Raw genomic sequence first — 25,007 nt, forward strand, 5'->3', positions numbered from 1 at the left:
CGGGAAGCAGCTGCGGATGGCGGGAAGAAGGCAGAAGACGGCGGGAAACGGTCCAAGATGGCGTCTGATGGCGGGAATCGGCTCCGGATGGCGGAAAACGACTCCGGACGGCGGGAAACTTCACCACAGGTAAGTATAAAAGTCTCTTTTTCAGGCACGCAGTACCCGGTGGTTGCGGGCACGAAATCCTGCCGACTACGCCAAAGTTGACGCGCCCCCTGGGCCTGTGCTGCTGCTGCTGTGCAGGGGGAATACCCGGAGCCGGATCGCTGTTGTAGAATGCTGGGGGTTGTAGTCTCCGTGTGGCGGTGACCCGGTCCGTGCCCAGGGTGGTCAAACCAGTGGCAGTCTATTTGTATTGGAATAAGTGTCCGACTACGCCACCCGTGGATTGCGGTCAGTGGGGACCGCCACTGCGCTGCAGACCGCTGAGGCTGATGTTGTTTGCGCAGCCGAGTATGGGATGACTCCCCACGGGAGAAGTATTGCCTCAGGGCAGCTAAGGTGGAAGATGATGGGAGTGATGGTGTGAGGGTCCCAGTACTAATGGTGCTGGTGCGGCAAGGAATCACAGAGACGTGTGGTGCAGTTCAGGGTCTTTACTGATGGTACAAGGCAGACCCTCCCGGGAGTACTGGCTAGTATAAGGGGCCTGGTCAGTCTGCGAGCAAGCAGGAGTTCCCCTGGCCAGGTGGAGTTGTAGGCCTCCCCGTTAATCTGCACTCTTCCTGGCTACCTTGCTGTCAGCGGTTACAAGTAGCCCACGTCCCTGAGTATACCGTGTGGTGCTCACCCGTATGGCTGGTGACTTGGGGCCTTCTGTTAGCCTCCGCTCCTGGATGGCGGCGCTGGTCCCTTCTTTGTGACTGAGCCTCCGGGCTTCTATGGCCAGAGGACCTGGAATCCCCTGCCGGCTGGTTTCTGCTGCTGGGTATATATCAGTCCCCACAGCCTCGGACTCCTGTGTCAGGCTTTAGTATCTTCGTTCAGGGCGAACTCTGCTCAGCTCCAGCCCCTGGACTTCTGCTACTGCTCCTACAGAGCTCCTGTTCTTGCTTTCCCTGTGTCTGGAACTGAACTCCAGGCTCTGACTCCTCTAATCCCGCCCCAGACCCAGTTTAAAAGGGCAGATTCCTCCCCTCCCAGGTCTGGGCGGACCGTGTTGCATGTTTAGGGATCCTGACCAGAGAAACCTCCCACTTGCTCTCAGACATAATATCTCTATTACTGTGGCAACCAGACCCCTGGGGTGTCACACTAACATTAAATGAATCAGAAATACACTCTATACATTGTTAATGTGGTAGATGACTAGTCTAGCTGCAAACGTCTTGTTTTTATTGCAATATTTACATAGATGTATAGAGGCCCATTTCCAACAACCACCACTCCAGTGTTTTAATGGTACACTGTGTTTGCTAACTGTGTAAGAAGGCTAATGGATGTTTAGAAAACCCTAGAAAACCCTTGCACAAGTATGTTAGCCCAGCTGAAAACGGTTTGGCTGATTTGAGAAGCTATAAAATTGACCTTCCTTTGAGCTAGTTGAGAATCTGGAGAATTACATTTGTTTGTTCTATGAAACTCTCAAAATGGCCAGAAAAAGAAAACTTTCATGTGAAACTCGACAGTCTATTCTTGTTGTTAGAAATTAAGGCTATTCCATTCGAGAAATTGCCAAGAAACTGAAGATTTCCTACAATGGTGTGTACTACTCCCTTCAGAGGAGAGCACAAACAGGCTCTAACCAGAGTAGAAAGAGAAGTGGGAGGCCACGCTGCACAACTGAGCAACAAGACAAGTACATTAGAGTCTCTAGTTTGAGAAATCGACGCCTCACAGCTCCTCAACTGGCAGCTTCATTAAATAGTAGACGCAAAACGCCAGTGTCAACGTCTACAGTGAAGAGGCGACTCTTGGATGCTGGCCTTCAGGGCAAAGTGGCAAAGAAAAAGCCATATCTGAGACTGGCTAATAAAAGTAAAACATTAATGTGGGCAAAAGAACACAGACATTGGACAGAGGAAGATTGGAAAAAAGTTTTATGGACAGACGAATCAAAGTTTGAGGTGTTTGGATCACACAGAAGAACATTTATGTAGATCTAAATGTGGGGAACAGAGCGCACAATAGGGTGATACCCTATGGAGGGAGATTAAGAGAGTGCTGGTTACACTCACCTGATGGAGTTGTGACAGGCAAAACTCCTATGAAGGCATGAAGAAAAACAGCTGCTGCTGCCCCGTGGCTGGAAGATAAATCCTCCAGGAGATATTGGATCCAGTGGGATAAACACGTAGGTGGGCTGCGCTGCTGAAGTAAATCAATTCTTCAGAGATGATGATGATGAAAAGGCTTTTTATTAACAACGCGTTTCAACGCCGTACCGGCGTCTTTTTCAGGTAAAAAAAACAAATGTGTACAGCATGAGAATGGGTGGGTTTTTAAAGGCCCAAAATGGATGCCAGTTGAACACATGACATCATCATATGGGAAGTCCAGAATTGTTTAAAAGCATAGTAACCTTAGTGTATGTAAACTTTTGACTTTGCACTAAGTAATAAAAATGCCTTAAAACATTCTCTCTCTCTCATTATTCTGGCATTTGGCAAATATTAAAAATTATGGTAATCCTAATTGACCTAAAACGGGAAAGGTTTATTCTGATTTCATGTCAGATATTGAGAAAAACATGCATATACGTCTTTTTATATAGTGTATGTAAACTATACTATATATATTCCCAGAACCCCCACCCTAACCCACCCAAACATCACATAACTTTTATTCTTTCAATCACTTCTCTCAACGTCTCCCACTCCTCACTACCCTATGAAGTCCCAAGCATTGATTTTTCTCTTTGAATGCTAAATCCTCTCTTAATGTCTACGATTTTTTAATGAGTTGGAGCATAATCAGATGTCCAAATTCATTGCTATCAACAACCTTGCGATAAATAAGATTTTATATACTGCCTCTTTTTACACTTCCTCTTTTTCCAAATGGCGCCCGCATGTGCATACAGCGTGGAGCTGTATGTTTTTTTTTTTGCGGGACAAGATGACGTTTTCAGTGGTACCATTTCTATTTACTTTCGTCTTTTTGATCGCGTGTTATTCCATTTTTTGTTTGGCGGTTTGATGATAAAGCATTGTTTTTTGCTTTGTTTTTTATTTAATTTTTTCTACCGTGTTCACTAAAGGGGTGAACAAGTGGGACAGTTTAATAAGTCAGGTCGTTCCGGACACGGCGATACCAAATATGTGTTCTTTTATAGGTTTAGTTTTTTCATAATAAATAAATATTATGGGTACAATATATTTTTATTTTTGGGGAATTATTTTTTTCATTTTTTTAAATATTTTTAATTTTTTTTTTTTTCACTTTCTGCCACTTTTTTTTACTTTTAAACTTTGTCCCACTATGGAACTTTCACTTTTTGCAGCCTGATCGGCTGTATAGCATAGAGAGCAGCAGCACAGGGAGAAGTTACTTTGGTCATGCACTGCGCATGACCAAAGTAACTTCCTGCTGTCTGGTAACCCGGATGTTGTCAAGACGACATTGGCTCACCAGGACAACATCCAGGAGCTTACCTCCCCTTGCCCCAGCAATGTTGCGACCGACTTCTGTGCAGGACCGCTCCTGGCACATAGCACCGGGTGTCAGCTGTGACAATCATCTGACACCTGGCAGTGATCGACCCGCATTGCTCGTGCATGGGTGCGATCACAGCGTGAGTAATAGTAAGTAACTGGTCCATAAGGCCTAGGGCGCAGCTACGTACTATTACTGACAGGGCCGTAAAGGGGTTAATTTATGATTTCTGTAACATTCCTGGCGGCGTGCTTGCATGGTGCACCACCTCCCGCCATGCAAGACCGCAATCTTACCTGTCAGTCCATGCTGCACTCTTTGTTTCAGTTCCTGCTGTGTCCATGTCTCTTGTCTGATTGCTTAGGGCGTCGGCGCGGCTTTCTGCTTGTTTCTTATAGCTACCGTGTGCACAGTCCTAATTAGTCCCCAGCCTATTGCTGTGAGTCACTGGATACTTAAACTCCCTCCACCCAGTAGGATGTGCCTGAGCAACACCTTCACTCAGTTTGTCTTTGCAACTGAGTTGCCAGGTCCTGTCCTGTATCTAGTCTGTTTCTGCCACCCTGGGGGCTGTATACCCAGGCCTGTTGCCTGTACTTGTGACTTTTGTCAGTTTCCGCCACCCTGGTGGCTGAGTTCCCAGGCTCGTTCCTGTATCTTGTTCTTGGTTCGATCCTGACTGAACAGTGTCCTAGTCCATTACCTGTTTGTCTCTATGTCTGTACCTTTCCCTTTTCCTGCACCTAACTCCAACTCATTGTCTCTGTACTTCTGTTTGTGTGTTTTGTGTCCACTCGCTACTTCATTGCAAGTACTTTGTGTGTATCTGGTTCTCCTCGTTCTGTTTCCCTGCCTCTGTATCTATCTCCTGTGTTCTAGCTATCTTCTTGTGTTCTCCAGTCTGTTCCATGTGAATAGAGCCCTGTCCTGTTTACCGCATCTGCGGGTTTTGCTCTGCTTTGCTTGTTCACCGCATCTGCGGTTTTGCTCTGCTTTGCTTGTTCACCGCATCTGCGGGTTTTGCTCTGCTTTGCTTGTCTACCGCATCTGCGGGTTTGGCTCTGCTTTGCTTGTCTACCGCATCTGCGGGTTTTGCTCTGCTTTGCTTGTTCACCGCATCTGCGGGTTTTACTCTGCCTTGCTTGTCTACCGCATCTGCGGTTTTGCTCTGCTTTGCTTGTTCACCGCATCTGCGGTTTTGCTCTGCTTTGCTTGTTCACCGCATCTGCAGGTTTTGCTTTGCTTTGCTTGTCTACCGCACCTGCGGTTTTTCTCTGCTTTGCTTGTTCACTGCATCTGCGGGTTTTGCTCTGCTTTGCTTGTTCACCACATCTGCAGTTTTGCTCTGCTTTTCTCGTTCACCGCATCTGCGCGTTTTGCTCTGCTTTGCTTGTCTACCGCATCTACGGGTTTTGCTCTGCTTTGCTTGTTCACCGCATCTGCGGGTTTTGCTCTGCTTTGCTTGTCTACCGCATCTGCGGGTTTTGCTCTGCTTTACTTGTTCACCGCATCTGCGGGTTTTGCTCTGCCTTGTTTGTCTACCGTATCTGCGGTTTTGCTCTGCTTTGCTTTTTCCTGTATCCCAGTCTGTATTGGTCCCTATCCTGCCTGCGTTTCTACCTGCCAGTACCCGCCTCTCTGCATGTTATCCGTGCCTGCCTGTGCCCACCTGTCTGCACGCCAGCCGTGCCTGCCAGTGCCCATCTGCCTGCATACCAGCTGTGCCTGTCAATATCCACCTGTCTGCATACCAGCCGTGTTTGCCAGTACCCACCTGTCTACATGCCAGTCTAACCTGCCTGTTCCTGCATTCCCCGGTGTGGGTCAACAGCTGTGACCGGGGTCTGACCTGGAGTAGCACCTGGTCCCTCTTCTCGGTTCCTCCCTGGTTCACGGAGTCGACTGAGCCGCCGTGCGACCTTGGTCGGATCGGGTTGATACTTAGTTACGCCCCTCCAGGCACTCCTCAGTTCATGGTACAGTGGGATCACTAATCACGCTCACGCCAGTCAGTCCGGGCGCGAGCGTAACAATTTCTCTAATAAAAATCCTCTTATTTTGGCATTTTACCATACCTGCCAATATCTCACCTGGTTTATCCACATCTTAATAAATTTGGGAATAAACAAACAAATTTGCCTGATGTAATTTTTCCTCTAAATATCCATTCATATTAGAAATACACTGATGAACAAAGTTGACACTTCATTATTATTATTATTATTTATTATTATAGCGCCATTTATTCCATGGCGCTTTACATGTGAAAAAGGGGGTATAATACAAGAACAATTTCAATAATCTTGAACACAATGTGACAGCGACTGGTACAGGCGGAGCGAGGACCCTGCCCGCGAGGGCTCACAATCTGATGATATTGAAGTCAAGGCTCCTTCACATTTTTTTAGGCCACCAATCCAGACTCGTGTAAAGTGTGTTGCACAGTGCTTGCATGGACATCTGTGATCTCACTATTACGAAGCAAACGAGTCACCTCCACTGCTGTGTTTGTTGCGCCAGAACTGATAGACCTTGTGATGAGTCAACTTGTTGACTTCAATATTTTGCCTGGACGTCCACCTCTTGGCTTTTGAATAGATGGAAGGACTTCATTTTCTATTCTTCCAGCTGTCATGGCACTCACATGATGCAGTTTGGAAAAGTTCTTGGCTGAGAGACCGCTATCAATGAGCTAGATGATGCTGTTTCTCTTTTCTTGGGAAATCTTCTTCCTGGCTGCTCATTGATTCGAACCAATGACATTTCACTTGGCAATCAACCTAATAACACACTGAGCTATTAGGGAATATGAGAACAAGTTGTAATTTGTAGTATACAGAAAGAAAAAGATTTTTCCACCACCAGTGCAAAACAGTAACAATGCAGTGACATGACAAAAATCTGCATAACTAATCATATGCTAAATAGTTGCATGTCAAATTTCTGTATGAAATAGCCAAGATGATTGATGGTAGTCTCACTTTTGAAACAGTAGTGGAAGGTGATATATGGAGCATGAAAGTCCAAAATTCAAAAAAATTGTTACCCTTTTACTCGTCAGTGTATATCACAAATCCCTCAGATGTATTTCCTGCATCTACTTTTTCAATACAGATCCCTGAGGATGACTTTTCTGCTGTTCAATTCTAGGTCTAGTCTATTCTCCATTGGGGTCATTATTGAAGTCACTCAAAATTAGTATATTGAATAGGACAGTCATATATTCATATGCTTTAAACAGAACCTCGTTATGAAACAATGACAGTATCTAAAAGGAATGTCAGGAGTTGTGAGGAACCATTTAAACAGCAGTATAAAAAAACAAATCTCTGAATTAACTTGGCTTCCCAAACTTACAAAATGTATGTTTTTTTTGCAAAAAATTCTACATTTATTTTTTTTTCAGTCAAGATGGGGTGCAGAGTGTACTTTAATGAGAAAAAAAAATGAACTTTTTAGAATTTACCAAATGGCTGCAATGAAACAAAGAGTAAAAAATTTAAAGGGGTCTGAACACTATCCGTTCCCACTGTAAGTATGCCATTAATACTATGCATGTTTATACTTGGTTTAACTATTCCTCTTATTACTATAGGGATTTAATAAGGTTAATTTAGGGACAGCCTTCGATGAGTGGGGGCGCCATAACATTTGTTAGGGTGCCAACCACTGAGGCAAGGCAGGTACTAAGTTCCTTTTAGGACTTTTTGTAGGGAAACTATAACCATAGATGCTCCCTATTAGGGTTCGTCTATTTTTCCCTATTTTGGGTTTCTGTACTATGTATGCTACTGAAATTTAATTAATTGACTCCTCTGGAGTTATAGTTTAGTCGTTATTTTATATTGATATGGACTTCTATAGTCTTCTCTATATGGGCTATTTTTAATGGTTATTAATAGAGGTTATATTTTACTAGGAGGGTATTTTTTCTGGCATAGAGAAAAAAATTGTCACCCTTTCTGAATGAAAGTTGGATCGATTTTTTATACTATCCTGTGACCCTAGCCTAAGGTGGGTAATTGTGTGGAGTCCATTTTGTGGACTTTGGGCTGGATAGATACTTTCCTTCTGCTGAGTTAGCAATTGTGTTTTTAAATCTTAAACTGAGTTATCACCTTCCTTAATTACACGCACTGTTTTCATAGCAATTTTAGATATTTCAGGTAAGGAGTTAAGAAACTTGTCCAGCTTATTGTCCCTTTTAATCACTTAGTGACCTAGAAAAATTGTTAAAATCAGACCATTGTAACTGTATTTGGCGATAACTCTGGAATGTTTCAATATATGCCAGTGATTTTACATCAGCACCATTTGTAAAATGTCCTTTTAGTTTGTTACAATGTTAGAAGGTTTAAAAATGTAGCAGCAAAAATGTAGCAGCAATTTTTCATCTTTGCAAGGAAATTTGCTCATTTTATTTTTGTTATGGACCTATTATTAAGTTTTGAAGTGACTTTTGTGACCTAAAAATTGGAGAACCCCCAAAAGTGATACCATTTTAAAAACAGCACCAATCAACATATTCAAAACTACTGTCAAGTAGTTTATTAACCCTTCTGGTGCTTTTCAGGAATTAATGCAAGGTGAAATGACATGAAAGAAAAATATTATTTTTACCACTAAAATGTTTCTAACTTCTGAACAGGTGATTGTAGCTGGCAGACTCTAAGATTATTATTTGGTCGTGAATTGCCATGGCAACCATCAGGACCACACAATGACAATCTCCGGGTGCCAATGGGGCTAAAAAGGGAGCCACAATGCTCTGTTAAATATCTAGATGCCATTGTCACTATGGACAGCAGTATCTAAGGGGTTAAATAAGCCAACACTGATTGTGACAGGGTATGAGCTAGAGTGTACAGTTTACAGCTCCTGGATTGTCACCTATCAGAAGATGCTATTCTCTTATATCTCAGGTCAGTAAAAAGACATATTGGTGGTCACTAAGGTGTTGTCTTTTACAGACTTTATGAGGCAAACCGTGTGCGTTTGCTCCACTACAAACCATTTTTTACTCAGACCCACTTCCAATAGATGCCTTTATTAAAGGGAATCTGTCATCAGGTTTTTCTACCAAAAATTATTGCCATATATGCAAAGACACTGTAGCACCGATTACATCCATACTAGTGAGGAGCGAGCATGCTCGTCACTACTCGTTACTTGCCCAAGCATCACAGTGCTCAAGATGCTCGGTACTCTGAGTATTTTTTGAATGTTTGGGCGGGAGATCGAGTCCCCGCCCCACATGTTTCGTGCTTTTAGGCAGCCAATTAATATGCAGGGATTAACTGACAGCCACTGTAATGCCATAGCCATGTTGGTAGAGGCATTACAGTGATTGGCTGGCAGCATAGTGTCATCAGGTTTACAGTATATAAGAACTGGGACCCTATGCACGTCAGTCTACCCTGTACACAGGCAGAGTAGGGAAGGTGCTGCTGAGTGAGGGAGAGAATTTTACCTGCATTTAGGCATGGATTCCACAGCACGTTGATTTATTTCATCTGCAGTGCACAAACAGCCCTCGTAAGGGCTCATTCTGATGAATATTAATACTTTTATTAACAGTAGTTGGGAAAAGTTTGCTAGAACTCATATCAATAGCCCTTGTTCTCAAGGATAAAAATATTCTTTTTGCTCTTAATTCTACTATTTTTAGTGGAAAACAATACAATACACCATTTATACTGGTCCATTTGTTTCTTAACAGCATACAGACAGTAACCACGTCCTTGTCCCAGTGCAGCGTTCAGTTGTCCCTAACCCAGTCCTTGGAACGCAAGCACAAAAATGCAGCCACCCACAGGCCATAATACTAAACGGCCACATTTCAGACTGCTTGCACTGGAAATTTTGCCGTTTATGCTTGTAGAGACTTAAGCTTTTCGCATCCTCATGGTGGCGGCCGTCCCTCGGTACTAGGTCCCCAGCAACCGCTATTTCTCCCGCTGTGCCGTCCCCACCTTACACAAGCATGTGTCCCATAACATTACCCGTGCCCTCACCAATGCAGTTATTGGGAGGGTCCACTTAACCACGGACACGTGGACAAGTGCTTGTGGCCAGGGATGCTACATTTCCCTAACAGCACACTGGCTGAATATTGTGGAAGCTGGGACCCAGTCGAACCCTGGGACGGAACATGTGCAACTGATGCTGAGGATTGAGGGCCCTGGTTCAATCAAGGTTGCCCTCACCTTCAACAGCAGTTCCTGCAGCTCTTCCTCGTCCTCCTCCTCAGCCACCATCAACTTCAGTCGCACGCTGGAAGCACTGCAGCACTGCCTCGGCCAAGAAGCAACAGACTCTGCTGAAGCAAATCTGCTTAGGTGACAAACCGCACACCGCTGCACAGTTGTTGAAAACTGTAACAGAGCAGACAGACCTGTGGCTCTCGCCCCTGAACCTACAACCAGGCATGGTCTTGTGTGACAATGACTGTAACCTGGTGGCGGCTCTGAAGCTTGGAAACCTCGCACACGTATTATGCCTGGCCCATGTGCTCAACTTAGTGGTTCAGTGGTTTCTCAAAACCTACCCTGATCTGCCTGAGTTGCTTGTGAAAGTACGCCGCGTGTGCACTCATTTCCGCAAGTCAACTACAGCTTCCGCTGCTCTGGCAGTGCTTCAGCAGCATCTGCAGCTTCCATCTCACCAACTTGTGTGTGATGTCACCAAGCATTGGAACTCAACGTTGGCAAGGCTTTGTGAGCAGCAGAGGGCAGTTGTCGAGTACCAGCTCCAACACGCCCGTCGGTATTCGGGTCAGCCTTCGCACATAACAGCTGATGAGTGGGCATGGATGTCTGACATCTGTGCGGTTCTCCAAAACTTTGAGGACTCCACCAAAATGGTAAGCGGCGATGAGTCATGACGCCATAATCAGCGTCACCATTCCGCTTGTCTGTCTACTGAAACGCTCGCTGCTCACAATTAAAGAGGAGGCTTTGCAGGTGGAGCAAGTTGACATGGAGCAAGAAACTATACAGGTTGATGCTACACAGCCCAGCCTCATCTTATTTTCTCAATGCGGATTGGATGATAATGAGGAGGAGGAACAGGAGCTGGTTTCCTGCGCTAAGGACGGTACTACCCACACCACCTTCATCCCATCTGTTCAGCATGGATGGCCTGAAGAGGAGGAGGAGATGGAGGATGATGAAGAAAATGAGGTGGAGATCATGGACAATCGTCCTCCTAGTGGGGAAAGGGAAGTCTTGGCTGTTGGCAGTCTGGCACACATGGTTGAGTTTATGTTCTGCTGCCTTTCCCATGACCCTCGCATTGTACGCATTTTGGGAAACAGTAACTACTGGTTGGTCACCCTTTTATACCCACGCTACAAGGAGAACCGTCGCGAAAAGGTCTAATTAAATGTTGCAGTACCAGAAGGCCCTAGTTGAATAATTATTAAAAAAATTCCCATCTGAAGTCAGAGGTCACAGTTCCTTGGACAACCAAGGAGTATAGGTGAGGGAGACATGTACCAGATGCAGCAGAGGCAGGGGAAAACTCTCAAAGGTCTGGGACAGTTTTCTCAGACCCTCCCAGGGTTCAGGCCCTGCAGTGTGGAAGAGGCTGAAGGACTGCCTTGGTGACCTTCCAGCGTCTTCCGGGATTCCTCTGTGCCTGACAACTATTGGGTGTCCAAGCTGGATACGTGGCTTGAACTTTCTCTCTATGCCTTGGAGGTCCTGGTCTGCCCTGCCACTAGCATTTTGTCAGAGCGGGTTTTGAACGCTGCCAGGGGTATTATAACTGATAAGCACATCCGTCTGTCAACTGAAAATGCTGACAAACTAACTCTTTATCAAAATGAGCAAGGGCTGGATTGGCCCAGACTTCTCAACACCACCGGATGACAGAAGCGGAACATAAACTCAAATCCAGTGCTTGTTGTTTTTTTTCTGGTCTATTCTCATTCACCCCTTCACACCCAGACATGGGTATACGCTTCAGGAATTCACCTTTTTTATGTCTTCCTCCTCCTTCTCCTCATCCTCCATCACCATATAAACAAGGTGATCATCATGGTATCCCCCATTAATATTTTTAAGGGTGTTTATGATGCCTGTAGGAACAATTTTTAGAGGCCTACCTCTAACATTCTTTAAAATATATATGTATACCACCCATGGGTAAATGTTTTTCAGCCCAAGCACTAAGTGCATTGGCATGACTAGTCTAGGAGACCCACTCCTTGGTAATGGGGCATTTTTTTTTACTGAGGCCCTCCACTATGTCTCTTCAAAGAGGTATTGGAGTGTGTCCTTAGTTTTGGCAGCCCTTGCACTTCCTGCATACGAAATAAAAGTCTAGGAGACCCACTCCTTAATAATGAGAATTTTTTTTTTTTTTATGAAGCCGATTTAAATAGATTCTGTATTCTACAATATTTCCTCTCTTATCTGCAATTTGTGTACAATGAGCTATCGCACAAGGTATAGCATATTGCAGGCATCTAGTCAGGGATTATTTCCTTATAGTCTGTGCTGCTGCACCCGAAAAAAAAACAAGAAAGAAAAGTCTATTCAATTCCCTATTAATACTGCTGTTAGCTGCATTTAGTATAGTGATAGGTGCTATGTGGTTGTTTACTGGTTGCGATCATGTCATGTAAGTTGCGATCATGTCATGTAAACCTGGCCTAACTTTTCTTGAGTATAACATTATGGTGGCTCAACTGTGTGTGAGAAGAAGGCAGTTCTTGACAGTTGGGCTGAACCAAAAAAAACAACAAATCTTTCATTTCTTTTCACATTTTGCTATGTTATTTTTTAAAAAATAAAGCACAATAGGAGTACAAAGGGGCAGGTCTGGGGCCCTTCATTAGGCTTCCGTTGCCATGGAACCTCATTACCACAGGTTTGGGTACCCAATATGGGTACAGATTGAGTTCCTATTTTTGTCTAACTGCTTAGATGCTGTGATCACTATTGACTATTTTTATTACTGACTGCAAAGTCAAAAGTTTACATACACTAACATTACTATGCCTTTAAACAATTCTAGACTGCCCATATGATGATGTCATGTGTTTGGAAGCTTCTGGTAGGTTTTTTGGCAACATCTGAGTTAATTAGAGACACACCTGTGGATGTATTTTAATGCACACCTGAAACACACTTCTTCCTTGTGTAGCATCACGGGAAAGTCTAAAGAAATCAGCCAAGATATCAGAAGAAAAAATGACCAAAATAAAAGCAGATCACCAAAAGTGAAATGCCATCTCCAAATTATTAAACAAAGCCCCAAACAAGAGTCCAATAGGTATCTAAGGTATAGTCAGACAAATAGACAAATATAATAAAGAGATACTCAAGACTCATTGGAGATCTATACAAAATATAATCTTTATTCATAAATATATCATACTAGACAAATAAAAAGGTATAGGGAGAAGAGCAGCTAAAACAATAGTAGATACAGGTTAAATAAACCCAAGATAGTAAGAGGACCGCAATTAGAGCCCCTGGTAAGTATCATATAAATAGTGATTTAATCAGAAAACAGCAAGGTAATTATACTGAAATAAGACACAGAGAAAGGTGGTTGGCTCAGAGTAAAGACAACCATTAAGGACACCATATCATGCTGGCTCAAAAGAGGTATAATAATCTGAGGTGTCTTAGTCAATCAAGGTAAAGATGAGGGACAAACGGCTGATATAAATCAACAGCCTAACATTAGCTGAGCCATACAACGATATGCTAGCCAGCACTGTGTAAGTAATTACCTTGAGTCATGGTAAAAGTCAGGGGCTCGTATTGGCGGTCTGCAAAACGCGCGTTTCACCTCGGCTTCGAAGCCGAGGTGAAACGCGCGTTTTGCAGACCGCCAATACGAGCCCCTGACTTTTACCATGACTCAAGGTAATTACTTACACAGTGCTGGCTAGCATATCGTTGTATGGCTCAGCTAATGTTAGGCTGTTGATTTATATCAGCCGTTTGTCCCTCATCTTTACCTTGATTGACTAAGACACCTCAGATTATTATACCTCTTTTGAGCCAGCATGATATGGTGTCCTTAATGGTTGTCTTTACTCTGAGCCAACCACCTTTCTCTGTGTCTTATTTCAGTATAATTACCTTGCTGTTTTCTGATTAAATCACTATTTATATGATACTTACCAGGGGCTCTAATTGCGGTCCTCTTACTATCTTGGGTTTATTTAACCTGTATCTACTATTGTTTTAGCTGCTCTTCTCCCTATACCTTTTTATTTGTCTAGTATGATATATTTATGAATAAAGATTATATTTTGTATAGATCTCCAATGAGTCTTGAGTATCTCTTTATTATATTTGTCTATTTGTCTGACTATACCTTAGATACCTATTGGACTCTTGTTTGGGGCTTTAAGATATCAGAAGAAGTCTGGCTCATCCTTGGGTACAATTTTAAGATACCTGAAGGTGCCTTGTTCATCTGTACAAACAATTATACACAAGTACAAACAAGATGGGAATGTCCAGGCATCATACCGCTCAGGAAGGAGACAGGTTCTGTGTCCCAGAGATGAACGTGCTTTGGTCCGACATGTGCATATCAACCCAAGGACAAAAGCAAAAGATCTTGTGAAGATGATGGCGGAAGCTGGTAAGATTGTGTCAATAACCACAGTGAAACGAGTACTGTATCAACAAGGGCTGAAAGGCCACTCAGCCAGGAAGAAGCCATTACTCCAAAAGAAACTTAAAAAAGCTAGATTACTGTTTGCAAATGCACATAGGAACAAATACCTTAATTTTTGGAGACATGTCTTGTGGTCTCAGGAAACTAAAATTGAACCTTGTCGGCTTAATGACCATCATTACGTTTGAAGGAAAAAGGTAGAAGCTTGGAAACCTAAAAATACCATCCTAACTGTGAAACATGGGGGTGGCAGCATCATGTTGTGGGGTTGTTTTGCTGCAGGAGAGACTGGTGCACTTGACAAAATAGATGGCATCATGAGAAAAGAAGATTATGTGGCAACACTAAAGCAATATCTCAAGACATCAGCCAAGAAATTAAAGCTTGGGCGGAAATGGGTCTTCCAAATGGATAATGACCCGAAACATACTGCCAAAATGGTAACAAAGTGGCTTAAGGATAACAAAGTCAATGTTTTGGAGTGGCCATCACAAAGCCCTGATCTCAAACCTATTGATAAATTATGGACAAAGCTGAAAAGGCAGGTACGAGCAAGGCGACCTACAAACCTGGATCAGTTACACCATTTCTGTCAGGAGGAATGGGCCGAAATTCCGACCAACTATTGAGAAGCTTGTGGAAGGATATCCAAAACGTTTGACCCAAGTCATTCAGTTTAAGGGCAATGGTACCAAATACTAATGAAATGTAAGTAAACTTTTGACTTTACAGTAAGTAATAAAAATGCCTTAAAACACTCTCTCTCTCATTATTCTGGCATTTGGCAAATATTAAAAATATGGTAATCCTAATTGACCTAAAACGGGAAAGGTTTATTCTGATTTCATGTCAGATATTGAGAAAAACATGCATATGTGTCTTTTCATATAGTGTATGTAAACTTCTGGTTTCAACTGTATATTGGGGGACCAGTTATAGAATTAATAAACCTGTATTGCTATTTTAAATATTAGTGGCTTGAATAAACTTAGGTACTTCATGGACTACTTGCAAGAGACCCAAGAAAATGTACTGCCCGGGTACTACTACTCTCTATTGTGGTCTAAATTCTGTTGCTGCACAGTGTGGCAAGAGTTCATGCACAGAACAATTTCCAATCCATGGAGGTTGTAGGAACTGAAAGCACTAAATATTAAATATATATATGAATAAGTGTATGTACTATGTTTGGTACAGCATGCCACAATTTTTTCTGTCCAACTCCATTCTTATAAAATCAGATGCATGTGGAGGCTTCTTGCTCTCTCCTACAGCGCTATACAAAGATCCCTAATACATCTGTATGCGCAAATGAAACCATAAACATATTATATTAGAAGGGTGTTCATCTTTGGGACATTTGCAATGTCCAGAGAGCAGGCCGGAACCTTCCAGTACACCGGGTATAAGTCAGATCCTCTTCTAACTGGTACACGGTCGGTGTGGTGGCCGTGCCCAGTGCCTGGCACTTCGGAGACACTAAAGTTAGGAGGCACACGGCTGTGGGTGTGCGGGGTTAAACACAACTGTTTTACTGTCCCCTCTAAATGTGGTGGTGATTGCGTTCACCAAAATGTAAGTGCAGAGGGAGACAAGAGAGCCAGGGAGTAGTCAGGAGTCAGGTTAACGATGGAACAGGTTAACTTTTACTTTCAGTACAGCCAGAAGCATAGCAGCCATAGATGGTACAATGGAAACACGTGCAGAAGACAAAACAGTCGCAAATCACAGACAGCATATGGTAGCAGAGACAGAGAGCCAGGTATATATGAGGAGCCCATGACAGCAAGTCCCTCCAGTGTCTAAATCTGGTGCCCAATACTGACGCTATAACATTATCTTCCACCCTTTCAGAGATGCAATCCCTGGATGGCCTCCATGTCTCAGCCTCACTAACCTTCATTATATTTGAGGCATGTTAGCAGACGTTTTCCCCATAGTTGCTATGAGTAACTTATTTTTAGCTGAGTATTCTTCCTGCATTCTTGGCATGCTTGCAATGACAATAGACCTGTGTGCACAAGAGAATCAGAACATCAATCCCCCTCATAAGTAGACGTCCTAAAGGTTAACTCACACTTCCCTCTGATTAGCTGCTCCATAAAGGCCTGGTGGAACAGGGGAATAGATTCCCTCACATGATTTCTGAGCTGTCTTTGTGTTGATGCTCACTGAACTTCTCTTCTAGACTCCATACTGAACTCCAACTCTTGGCTATAACTTTTATGTACATAACTCCGCCCACCAAACTATTCTCTTAACAACCTGCCTTTCTGAGGAGACTTAACTATTTCTTTTCCAAAAGTTGTAACAAACAATTTACAATCATATAAAGCCTTACATATTATAAATAATTTTTAGTAATACACACTCTGGGGTATTACACATTTATGATATATTGGCAGGATATGCCATGAATGTCCAGTAGATGTGGGTACATAACACCATTCTTGAGATAGAGAGGTGTGTCCTAGTGGAGGTCCTAACATCTATCTGACATTTAAGGTGTAAAGTATGGCAGAAATTGTCAGCCAAAAAGGCCAATTCAGACACACTTGGCACTAGAGGTCTATGCTTACAATGAGGCCACCTGGGTTACATTCATGGAGTGACTGCTGGCTGTTGGAGAGTAGTCTAACTAGCTGGGTCAGCAACTGTAGGGACAAAAGTAGGACCAGAATCAGAAGACAAAACTGTAGGTAGGGAAACAGCTAGAGTCAGATACCAGGTGGTTAGTGAAAGCGAAGTCAGGCTAGGAGGGGTCATAGTCATGAAGTATGAGGGTACGTGCCCACGATCCGGAGTAGCAGCGTTTTGGACGCAGCTCATCTGTTCTGAGTCCAAACAGCTGCGTTGTCCAGTACAAGCACAGTGGATGGATTTATAGAAATCCCATGCCGTGTAAACTCACCTGCGGCGCGGCTTTACGAGCCGCAGCATGTAAATTTCTGTTTCTCCACAACATAAATTTCCACAATAAAATGGATAAGGTGTGGTAAATCTGCATGGTTCACTGAACACAACGCGGATTTAGCAGCATGATTAGAACGCAGCGTTTTGGACACAGCGAATGTACGCTGCCTCCAGAGCGCTGCTACTTACTGATATTGGGAACGTAGCCTAACAGAACAAATATGGTCAGGGCTACGAGCTGGGTCATAATCAGGATAAGAGCATCAGGAATAGCACCAGTGAACTGGGAGAAATTCAAGCACTAACTAGCAACTCTTATCAATATGCTGTGAGAGTAGGGTGTGGTACTGCCCCATTAACTACAGCAGGGAGCTTATTATACCTGCTGAGCTGTTGGACAGCACACACACATGTATTCTACCGGACTGTGTGGCACTGCACGTCTCAGCCACACCACTACACCTGGCTGGACAAAGCCTATGCAACCTAGCGATATTGGCCATAACATGTCCTTTATCATCAGCACCTCCCGCAGAATGCATATGGTAACGCCTGGCGACACAGGAAAAAGAGCAAATCCAGGTAGAGATCTAACATATGTCATATCATGTTGATATGCTATATATGTTGCCGATGGGAACACCTCTTAAAGAAGGAAGCTGCTCATTCAAAATTATGCCAAGTGCTCCTCCATTCTATTGACACAAATATACCATACATTAACAACAGATTACAAGATTATAGACACACTATCTGAAAAACAAAAGTTTTATTTTTTTGCCAGTTTATGGTTAGACATTTCCTAGCTAGATAGAGTACAAATAAATGCTTACTTGACTTATAAATATTGTATGTGACTGCACCAGGAATCCTAGTTTTCAGACAAGCCCCTAATTAATCTTGAAGTTTGAATCAAAGGATGTTCTGCTTTTTAACAAAATGTCAGCATATGAAAAAGAAACCGAGCCACATTTTATTGTCAACACTCTTCACATAGGCACCTTGCAAGTGGTGCACAGCAGACAGCCGATTCTACATTTTTCAGGAAAGCCTGACAGACATTTTAAATAAGGAAACATGACCAGCATGTGTTCAGTCTCTCTGGACTGGAAATGTATTTTAAGGTACTAAATATATATGCTAACATCATGTGAGTGCAAGCAAAGAAAAGAGACAGATATGTTAATTAATGTCATATCACATTAAAGGAGATTTTATGTAGATATGGCTTAATCGGTTTATAATTTATGGTTTATGAAATTTTATAATAAACTTTTGGGTAGATTTAGAAAAACCTTGTCCAAAAGAATAGTATAATATTTGTCCAAATCAACTATTCTGTATTCAACTTAGAATTTTAGCCAGGGCTAAAACCCAATTTGCAGCTATGGACAATTTATCATAAAACTCTCCATGTGTGCTTTAATTCCTCATCATTTTCAAGATCTCTGCTTTTTTGTTAGTGGATGGAAAAATCTTGAAAATCACACAGAATAAGAGGAAGAGTAAGAGGAAAAGTTCTTTGGCAAAGTTCACACTGTGTTTTTTTGTTGCGTTTTTGGGTAGTGAACTTCCATTAAGTGATATACGACTTTGTTTTGCTGTGCTTCAACTAAAACAAAAAATGCAATAAAAAGCCACAGGGAAAGACCCATTAACTAAATTATGAAGCACTTGTTTCATATCCATTATACTGGTGTACAGAGGCCACATTCGGAAAATTCTATCACTTTTGGACCTAACTATACTATATAGCATCAATCATTTACATCAGGGGTAATATTTCAAACTCATCCCTTACAATTATTTCCTATTGCATAAAAGAATCACCCAGAATTTTTAAACATTTAAAAGTTCAAATATCAGTAAGTGAATGAGTTAATTTTTTGTATGCAAATTCTGCTCCTTAACACTTATACAAGTGACATATGGTTTGTCACCTGAGGTAGATATACTGCACCTGTCAGTAAGAATGTAACTAAGAAACATGGGGTACAGCAAGATAGGGCAGAAGAAAATATGTGTGAAAATGCATTTTTTTTTCATATGCAAATTAAGCTTGTAAGTGAACTGGTGGACATATCAGTGCACTTGCAGTTTCTCTTCCCTTTTCCCTACCAGCGCCAACCCACTTTTTAATTGACCGTAGAGATAGAGGGTCTGCTGAATAAAGTCACTTCTGCTCTTCACTGTCAATCAAGAATTGGGGGGTTGGCACCAGTTGGGCGAGGTGGATAGGAGCTGAAGACTGCAAGTGCACTGATTTGTCCACAAGTACACTTGTGGGCCTAATTTGCATCTGAATAAAACACAAATTTCAGACAAACGACAGAGACAGATAGGTATTGTTGGAAATGTATTTTACTGCCCTATTCTGCAGTACATCAGGTTTCCTAGGCACGTTCTTAATGCACATGGGTCATTTCTTAGCAACTTGTTAAGTCTTTATTTTTAGTTAATCAAAAACTGACGCTTTGGTTTTGTAAAGTTATAACATTTAAAAGGTCTAGATTTGATGATGTAATCGTCATTGTTCGGAAATTCCTTGTTAAAGAGGAAGTTTAGGCAATTCAATTTGCAAAAATTTAGTAAGAAGTGTAGACTTAGAGAATACGACTCTTCTACATCATTAAACTCTAACATTTCCCTGGAGAACCAGTAATGTAGCCAGCTGCCTCTAAAATCCCAGCAATCGTCTCTATGTTGTTTTTAAAATGAGGTTGTTGCCGGTTTGTTGCATATTAATAACATGACTTTGCATATAGCAGCTTGAAAAATAAGCAATATTTCAAAACAATGAAGTGTTGAAATTATGTCTCTTTATGTCTCATAAAACCTCACTTCAAACACTGACATTTACCATTTCCTATAAATTTCCTCATGCACCACTTAGTAAATATTTCCACCCAGACTACAAATAGAAATTGAAAAAAAAAAAGACTTACGGCTCGAGACACAGTATGCCAGTCGACAGTTGATCTTACGATATAGTTGCTTGTTAAAAGGCCAAATGACAAGAGTAAAAAGTTGAATTAAATTAATAATAAGTCCGGTTCCAATAAACACATAGCTGATAAAAAGATGACAAAGGAACTGAGATTTCAGAAATTCAATGATGTTCATTTTTCACCAGGAACAGATGACAGGAGCTTCCCAAAACCATTCAGATTGTCAGGAAAATACCTATTTAACAACAAATGAAAGGACAATAGACCCAAGTCAACATTAAAACAGACAGACAGACTGTACAATAGGCATTACATTCATATACCATTTCATATCATCATTCAATGTACCCAGAATGGTTTCCATTACTGTTGATATTGTGTGTATCCAAGTCCACCCTAACCAGAGAAATGTCACTTACTTCAGTTCTAAATTTTACACTGGTTTTAAACCAAAATATCTGTCAATTGCTTGGAAAAATACAATTTTCATAACATCATTACATTGATAAAATGTGAAACATTGAGGAATAGTTCACAGGAACACTTTTGGTTAATTTCTGCATGGTAACCTAGAATAATCAAACCGAAATATTATCAATACACTGACCCTATAATAGCTAGTTCTATTCACATGCATGTTTTTCTGCATGAAAATATACATATTTGGACAAGTAAATATATATATAACATAAGTGCAGCATGTATCACTGGATGCCAATTTATATCATATAAGGTGCAATAAAAGTTTTTGATCCCAAGGGTTACTCTGGGGTTACAAGGTGACTGGCTGTGACACCTGTCGCACGACTAAGGTTTGCTAGGTGTTGTTGCTACACTGTAACATAATACAAGTCAATGAGGACACATCGCAATCCTGAAAGTACCGCGTCTGCGACAAGTCGCAAAGAATTTGATATGGTTGGACTTCTTGCAACTCGCATGTTGCGGTCACAGTAGCCATGGGTTTGCAATATGACTTCATTTAATTGTGTTGCGCAGCCACGTAGCAGTGACACCTAGCGAGTTTTGGTTGCTTTAGTGTTCTACTGAAGATGTATACTTCAGGAGAATAATAAAGGTAACTTTAAAGGGGGTTGTCGGGGATTTTGAGAAAGTTGTCAAAAAAGCCAAATTTTTTATAAAATGTAAAAAAATTATTTGTTGTTAAATTCTCCACGGTTCTGGCACTGCTGCTACTAAATTAATACTAGTACTACATATTTTTTTTTAAATTAATACTAATACACATATAATAAATAGCATAATACAGTTAATGTACAAAAATTACATTACCCAATGTACTAACATTAAATGATTATTTAAAAAAAACAAAAACAAATGATCCCCTATCAAACAATAGGGGATAATTTGCTGATTGCTCGAGTTCCTGAGAACGGGGTATTTGAATCCCAAGAGCAACGTTTTGCAATCCCATCCTGAATGGCACGTAGACGCTCATGCACAGCATCAGCTCCATTCATTGCCTATAGGACTAGATGAATGCTGCATTCAGCAGTCAAGGAGACACAAAATGGAGCGCACTCAGTGGATAGGGGATATCTTGTTTTGGGGGGGAATAACCCTTTATTTTAGGGTTTTTTTTATAATTCCTTTTCTGAATTCTCCAAGGAAAAATAGTTTTGGAATAGTGTCAAACTCAATAACTCAATCTTGTTAAGGTATTGGATTTAATGTGCTCTACCAATAATATTGGCAGATCATGACCAAAACCACCACATAGTGACCAAATAATTCCACCATTTACAAAATTGTGATTCTTTTACACTGTAGATAAATTTACTATATCTTTTAGTTGCATTTACAGTATATGCGTCAATTACAGTGATTTTTTGTTGTGGTATCATCCGTTTCAATTAGAAGCTGGTCCGAGATTACAATCTGTGCATACGCCACCGGAGGCAGCCCACGGCTTCAGGAAAATGGCCGCTGGGAAAGCAATGCACTCCGCTCTGCTCAATGCCGACATCGGGCCAGCAGCATCGCCATACTTCTTCCGCCTCCGGTTTCCTGAGGAAGAGACCCTCCCCCCGTGGCTGTTAAGATGTTAAATGGCGCTGTCATTTAACTCGCCCGAACCGGAAGCATGTCATAAGACACGCCCATTTGCACCCTTGTCACGTGATCGTGGGGAGCTGATAGGTTTTCATGACAACGGGGGTCTGCACTGCAGAAGACCCCCATGTCTGTCATTGTAAATCACCTATGAATGACGGCCCGTGCCTGGCGTTCATAGGAGATCATGATTTCTGCTACACATAGCAGGGCTGAATGTATAGCGCAGGTGATAAGATGCTATGTCTGGCGCCAAACCAACACAGATCATCATCCTAAAGACACCATCCTCACAGTGAAACATGGTGGTGGCAGAATCATGCTGTCAGGATCGTTTTCGGCAGCAGGGACAGGGAAAATGGTCCAAGTTGAGAGGAAGATGGATTTCGCACCATCCATCTTCCCCTCAGCACCAACCATTTTTCCTGTCCCTGCTGCCGAAAAACAGCCCACAGCATGATGCCGCCACCAGAATATTTCACTGTAGGGATGGTGTCCTTGGGGGGATGAGCTGTGTTCGTTTGGCACCAGACATAACGTTTAACTTGGTGGCCAAAAATTTCAATTTTGGTCTCATCTGACCACAGCACCTTCCTCCATACATTTTGGTTGTCTCTCACATGTCTTTTGGCAAACTCATAAAACTAGCCTTGCAATTTTTGTGTGTAGGTAAAGGCTTTTTTTCTTCCCACTCTTCCTTAAAGGCCACCTCTACGGAGTGTATGGCTTATTGTGGTCATATAGACAGATACCAAGCAGAGACTGGAGTAACTCTGCAGCTCCTTCAGAGTTACCTTTGGTCTATGTGCTGCCTCTCTGATTATTGCCCTCCTTGCCCAGGCTGAGAGTTTTGGTGGGCGGCCCTCTCTTGGCTAGTGTTGTAGTACTATGTTCTTTCCATTTGATGATAATGGATTTGATGGTGCTCTGGGGGATCATCAGAGATTGGGATATTTTTTTAATCACCCAACCCTGACTTATACTTCTCATCAACTTTGTCCCTGACTTCTTTGAAGATCTCCTTGGTCTTCATGGTGTTGTTTGGTTAGTAGTGTCTCTTGCTTAATGGTGTTGCAGCCTCTGTGGTCTTTCAGAAAAGGTGTGTATATGCTGACAGACCATTTGACACTTAGATTGCATGCAGATGGACTTCCTTTCACTAATCATGTTACTTATGAAAGTAATTGCTTGTACCAGAAATTTTTAGAGGCTTCATAGCAAAAGAGGTGAATACATATGCACATGCCAATTTTTTGCTATTTGATCCCATAATATTAATTATATTTTTCTCACTTCACTTCACCAGCTTACACTATTTAGTGCTGATGTATCACACACAAATTGGATTACAAAAATATTTAAAAACAGGTTGTAATGTAACAAAATAGGTAAAAAGCCACCAAGGGGGTGAATACTTTCACAAGCCACTGATATATATATATAATATATATATATAGGCCACTCCATGACCTTAATGTGCTTCTTTTTAAGCCACTCCTTTGTTGCCTTGGCTGTATGTTTTGGGTTATTGTCTTGCTGGAAGACCCAGCCACGACCCATTTTTAATGTCCTGGCAGAGGGAAGGAGGTTGTCACTCAGGATTTTTTGGTACATGACACCATCCATTCTCCCATTGATGCGGTGAAGTAGTCCTGTGCCCTTAGCAGAGAAACACCCCCAAAACATAATGTTTCCACCTCCATGCTTGACAGTGGGGACAGTGTTCTTTGGGTCATAGGCAGCATTTCTCTTCCTCAAAACACGGTGAGTTGAGTTAATGCCAAAGAGCTCAATTTTTGTCTCATCTGACCACAGCAACTTCTCCCAATAACTCACAGATTCATCCAGGTGTTCATTGGCAAACTTCAGATGTGCCTGCACATGTGCCTTCTTGAGTAGGGGGACCTTGCGGGCACTGCAGGATTTTAAACCTTTAAGGCGTAATGTGTTACCAATGGTTTTCTTGGTGACTGTGGTCCCAGCTGCCTTGAGATCATTAACAAGTTCCTCCCGTTTAGTTTTAGGCTGATCTCTCACCTTCCTCATGATCAAGGATACCCCACGAGGTGAGGTTTTGCATGGTGCCCCAGATCAATGTCGATTGACAGTCATTTTGTATTTCTTCCATTGTCTTCCAGTTGTCTCCTTCTCACCCAGCGTCTTGCTTATGGTTTTGTAGCCCATTCCAGCTTTGTGCAGGTCTATGATCTTGTCCCTGACATCCTTAGAAAGCTCTTTGGTCTTGCCCATGTTGTAGAGGTTAGAGTCTGACTGATTAATTGAGTATGTGGACAGGAGTCATTTATACAGATGACTATGTAAGACAGCTGTCTTTAATGCAGGTAACGAGTTGATTAGGAGCATCTAACTGGTCTGTAGGAGCCAGAACGCATAATGGTTTGTAGGGGATAAAATACTTATTTCACACTGCAAAATGCAAATAAATACATCTAATTTATACAATGTGATTTTCTTGATTTTTTTTATCAGGTAAGAAAACTTTTAAAAAAGTATTATACTTTCAGTATGGTTTTCAAAGTGAGAATATCAGTACCATTTGGTCTAAGAGATCTACTGTATATTCTATGAACTTTTTATTGTGAAATCTGGTGACAGGCATTAATACACTTCTGTCTTTTTGAGTGGGTAAAATACTACAGTGTTATCAAATACAGAAAATAAATAATATTTGTAGCAATTTCATCATGAACTGCTTCACTGTTGCCCAACTATTGTTATATGAGTTTACAATACGTAGATTGGGGATTAGCTCAAAAGTGAAACATCTAGATGTAAAAAAATACATAATCACCACAAACACAAAACCTG

The 25,007-nt window shown here is 41.9% G+C and overlaps 1 protein-coding gene across 3 annotated transcripts in view; it reads right to left on the reverse strand.

Moving 5' to 3' along the window:
• AGPAT4 (1-acylglycerol-3-phosphate O-acyltransferase 4) overlaps positions 1-25,007 on the reverse strand; it is a 137,596-nt gene that overhangs the window by 98,702 nt on the left and 13,887 nt on the right. For 2 of the 3 annotated variants that reach the window (XM_073673248.1, XM_073673249.1), the window contains exon 2: positions 20,103-20,340. The exons of the other annotated variant lie outside the window; for it this stretch is intronic. In XM_073673248.1, coding sequence (XP_073529349.1) covers positions 20,103-20,280 — 178 coding nt within the window. In that variant the 5' untranslated portion in view covers positions 20,281-20,340. The remainder of the gene's footprint in view (positions 1-20,102; positions 20,341-25,007) is intronic. 3 annotated transcript variants of the gene reach the window in all.

This window comes from Phyllobates terribilis, unplaced genomic scaffold, assembly GCF_046119375.1.
Source record: "Phyllobates terribilis strain yellow unplaced genomic scaffold, ASM4611937v1 Scaffold_3__8_contigs__length_932513732, whole genome shotgun sequence".
In the NCBI taxonomy this organism is placed as follows: Eukaryota; Metazoa; Chordata; class Amphibia; order Anura; family Dendrobatidae; genus Phyllobates; species Phyllobates terribilis.